Source organism: Dromiciops gliroides, chromosome 6 (assembly GCF_019393635.1).
Source record: "Dromiciops gliroides isolate mDroGli1 chromosome 6, mDroGli1.pri, whole genome shotgun sequence".
NCBI classification, from domain to species: Eukaryota; Metazoa; Chordata; class Mammalia; order Microbiotheria; family Microbiotheriidae; genus Dromiciops; species Dromiciops gliroides.
In genome coordinates, this window is record NC_057866.1 from 134,500,289 (window position 1) to 134,504,962 (window position 4,674).

At 37.5% G+C, this 4,674-nt stretch overlaps 1 protein-coding gene across 1 annotated transcript; it reads right to left on the minus strand.

Moving 5' to 3' along the window:
• Positions 1–2,334: 2,334 nt before the first annotated feature.
• Positions 2,335–4,077, minus strand: LOC122731149 (elongation factor 1-alpha 1-like). The gene has a single exon (XM_043971051.1). The coding sequence runs from the start codon at positions 4,017–4,019 to the stop codon at positions 2,631–2,633; it is 1,389 nt and encodes a 462-aa protein (XP_043826986.1). The 5' UTR covers positions 4,020–4,077; the 3' UTR covers positions 2,335–2,630.
• Positions 4,078–4,674: the final 597 nt, after the last annotated feature.

Sequence of the window (4,674 nt, forward strand, 5' to 3'; positions counted from 1 at the left end):
AATTCAGAGCTCTTTTCACTATACTAGGAGTAACATGATTAATCTGTATAGAATGAAGGTGAATGAAAGACTGGATGTGGGGGAAAGAACAATCAGTACAATCCGTTAGGAGGTTTGTTAAGTCATCAATTCAGTGGTAAAGACGGCCTCAAAAGGATGGTAGATGTGTAAATTGTAATAAGTAGATGGATTTCAGACATATTTTGCAAATAGAATCCACAAGGATTGGTAATAAATTGAATATGAGTCCTTTTAGAGATGAGAGTCAAAGATCAGACACTTAGTCATCAATATACTTCTAATTCTACCATTTTCTGTCACTGTTATGAAAACATAGAGCCTGGGATGATTGTGCCTGAAGTGAGCATAACCATTGACCCTTCTTTTGAAAGGGTACTTCTAAAAATGGGATAGAACCACTATATACCACATGCTCTACTTTTGTTTATCCACTGAAGCTATCATGAATAACCATGAATCTCTTAGAACATCTGTGGGTTCAGGAGTTCAATAAGAAAAAAATAGAAATGGTCTGGCATGACTGACCCTATGGAACATCTTGAAAATTGAGCCAGCATTAATTTTATGATCATCTTCCTCACACCCTCAAACTAATACTTCCTCTCCTTGTGCATATTGTTTTCTTTACTTTTCTGGAGTGAAACTCAATTCATTAGTGGTTCATCTGAGTTATTTTTCTAAGTGAAAAGAGATATCATTCACACATATATTTAAATTAGGTTAGGTAGGTTGTTTTCTTTCTAAAACCTAGCTGATGGAATGTAGTCATCTTCGTCTTCATCATCATCATCATCATTATATTTTAGGAATGGTGAAATGCTTTTAGAAAATGGAACACTTTTTTTGGAAATGGGGTAGGGCTGGTGTTAATCTGTAATGTAGCCAAGATTAGAAGGAACATAAAAATAAAAATAAAAAAAACACTGTCAAATTTCTTTTTTTCCACCAAGCATCTCTGAGAAAGGCCTCATTTCTCAAATATATAGAGAATAGAGTCAAATTTATAAAAAACACAAGTTATTTACCCCATTGATAAATTGCTGAAAGATACGAACGAGCTTAATATTTGAAAGGTTTCTTTCAGCCTGCTTTGCAGTATTTTCTCCTTGGCCTGGAAATGTTGGAATATTTTTTTGTTGTTGTTTTGGAATGTGAATTTTTGTTTTGGGATCTCTTTCAGGTGGTGATCAATAGATTTGGTTAATTTTGATTTTAATCCCCTGGTTCTAGTATATCAGGGCAGTTTTCCTTGATAAATTCATGCAAAATGATGTCTAGGCTCCCTTTTGTTATTTATCATGGTTTTCAGGTAATCCAATAATTCCTAAATTTTCTCTCCTTGATCTATTTTGAAGGTCAGTGAGATTTTTCACCTTTTCCCCACATTCTTTTGATGTTCTATTTCTTTGTCCTATGGCATCATTAGCTTCCACATGTCCTATTCTAAATTTTAAGAAATTGTTTTCTTCAGTGAGCTAAACCTCTTTTTCCATTTGGCCAATTCTATTTTTGAGCAATTTTTTCCTTGAGTGAATTTTTGTACCTTTTATTTCCATTTAGCCAGTTTTAATCCCCTCCTCCCCCCACTGGTAAATATTCATTGATTCATTGATTCATTCATCCATTCATTCATCCATTCATCCATCCATTCATTCGTTCATGCATTCATCTCTTTATTTATGTGTTTTCTCATTCATTCATTCATTCATTCATTCATTCATTCATTCATTCATTTATTTTAATTTATGGAATAAATCAAGCATTTCCGTAACCATACAATAAAAAGGCAATTGTACATGAAAATGAAAATCTATTATGTACAACTTGCTATTCCTTTAAAATATATAATAAAGTTATCATGTAAATTTATTTTTCCCCTTTTTTATCCCTCCCCTGCTTTGGAGATGATTATCATTAGACACAAACAGGTCTACACATGTGAACACATGTACTCACATACATGTATATGTATGTATACACATGTATAAGCATTCAAATAGGTACATATAGGTATATATGAGTAAAATTATTCTATACATACTTCTATTTATTAGTTCTTTCTCTGAATGCAAATGACATCTTTTATATATGTTCTTTATACTTTGAGTGTTTATAATAGACAAAATTACTTATTCACTCATTCTTTTTTTTTGTTTGTTTTTGCTTTTAGTGAGGCAATTGGGGTTAAGTGACTTGCCCAGGGTCACACAGCTAGTACGTGTCAAGTATCTGAAGCCTGATTTGAACTCAGGTACTCCTGAATCCAGGGCCGGTGCTCTATCCACTGCGCCACCTAGCTGCCCCACTCAGTCATTCTTTTTTTTTTTTTTTCGCATTAAATTGTTTTAATGGTCTCAAAATTCTGTGACAGATTTTTGGTCAAGTTGTTTCCATTTAAAAATTACTGATTTTAAAAACTAATAACTTAAAACTGCCACGAAACAAATGGTCCACAAAAACATTCCTTTCCTCCTGAAGCTTTTACGATGCATTGTAATCATTAACCAATCTTTTACTATTAAACTTAAATGGCCAATTGAGACAAACAGTTCTGAGACCATTCTTCCACCACTGATTAAGACTGGGGTGGCAGGTGCTGTACAGAATATTCATTTAGCCTTCTGGGCCTTCTGGGCAGATTTTGTGACCTTGCCAGCTCCAGCAGCCTTCTTGTCAACTGCCTTGATGACACCAACTGCAACAGTCTGCCTCATATCACGAACAGCAAAACGACCCAGAGGAGGATAATCAGAAAAGCTCTCCACACACATGGGCTTGCCTGGAACCATGTCAACGATGGCAGCATCACCAGATTTCAGGAATTTAGGGCCATCTTCCAGCTTCTTACCAGAACGACGATCAATCTTCTCCTTCAGTTCAGCAAATTTGCAAGCAATGTGAGCAGTGTGGCAATCCAGTACAGGTACATACCCAGCACTGATTTGGCCTGGATGATTCAGGATGATGACCTGTGCAGTGAAGCCAGCTGCTTCCATACGTGGGCCATTCTTGCTATCACCAGCCACATTACCATGGCGGACATCTTTGACAGACACGTTCTTGACATTGAAACCAACGTTATCCCCAGGCAGAGCCTCACTCAGAACTTCATGGTGCATTTCAACAGACTTTACTTCAGTTGTAACATTGACTGGGGCAAAGGTGACTACCATGCCTGGTTTCAGAACACCAGTCTCCACTCGGCCAACAGGTACAGTACCAATACCGCCAATCTTGTAGACATCTTGGAGGGGTAGACGAAGGGGCTTGTCTGTTGGACGAGTTGGTGGCAGGATGCAATCCAAAGCTTCAAGCAGTGTGGTTCCATTAGCATTGCCATCCTTACGAGTGACTTTCCATCCCTTGAACCAAGGCATGTTAGAGCTTGGCTCCAGCATGTTGTCACCATTCCAACCTGAAATTGGCACAAAAGCTACTGTGTCAGGGTTGTAGCCAATTTTCTTAATATAGGTACTGACTTCCTTGACAATTTCCTCATATCTCTTCTGGCTGTAGGGGGGCTTGGTGGAATCCATCTTATTGACACCAACAATCAGTTGTTTCACACCTAGTGTGTAGGCCAGAAGGGCATGCTCACAGGTCTGCCCATTCTTTGAGATACCAGCTTCAAATTCACCAACACCAGCAGCAACAATCAGAACAGCACAGTCAGCCTGAGATGTGCCTGTAATCATGTTCTTGATAAAGTCTCTGTGTCCTGGAGCATCAATAATGGTCACATAATACTTGCTGGTCTCAAATTTCCACAGGGAGATATCAATAGTGATACCACACTCACGTTCAGCCTTCAGCTTATCCAAGACCCAGGCATATTTGAAGGAGCCCTTTCCCATCTCAGCAGCCTCCTTCTCGAACTTCTCGATGGTTCTCTTATCAATTCCCCCACATTTGTAGATGAGGTGACCAGTAGTAGTGGACTTGCCAGAGTCTACATGTCCAATGACGACAATGTTAATGTGAGTCTTTTCCTTGCCCATTTTTGTGGAGGTTTAGCGATGGTTTTCACAACACCTGTGTTCTGGCGGCAAACCCGTTGCGAAAAAAAAAAAAAGCCTCAGTCATTCTTAAAAACTTATTGATGTTATCGTGTAAAATGTTCTCTTGGTTCCATGCATTACATTCTTAATTATTTTAATTATTTTGTGCAAGTCTGTTTCATTTCACTGGATTTTTTGTGCCTCCTTTACCATTTGGCTTATTCTGATTTTCTTTTTCCTTCTTTGGCATTTTTGTGACTCTTTTTTCATAGCTTTCTTATATCACTCATATTTCTTTCCCATTTTTACTCTATCTTAATTGATTTTTTAAATCCTAATTGAACTGTTTCAGGAATTCTTTTGGGTTCTGAGACCAATTCACATTTATCTTTGAGTTTTTCATGAACCTGTTTTATTGTCTTCTTCTGAGCTTGTGTTTTAATCTTCCCTGTCACCATAAAAATGAGGGATTTGAGGGGATCGAAACAAGAACCTTTCCTACAATTGTTCATTTCAAATAAGACATATGTCTTATCTGAAAACTGGCCATGGGCTGATGAATCAATTATTGCTTCCATGTTGCTTTGATTGTTTCCAGAAACTTAAGGGGATCAGGATACCTCTTTTCCTGAATTCATGAAATTGCAGCTGTTTA

Bases quoted from the DNA above. Each gene is read 5' to 3' on its own strand.
- LOC122731149 (XM_043971051.1), bottom strand. From the start codon at position 4,019: ATGGGCAAGGAAAAGACTCACATTAACATTGTCGTCATTGGACATGTA.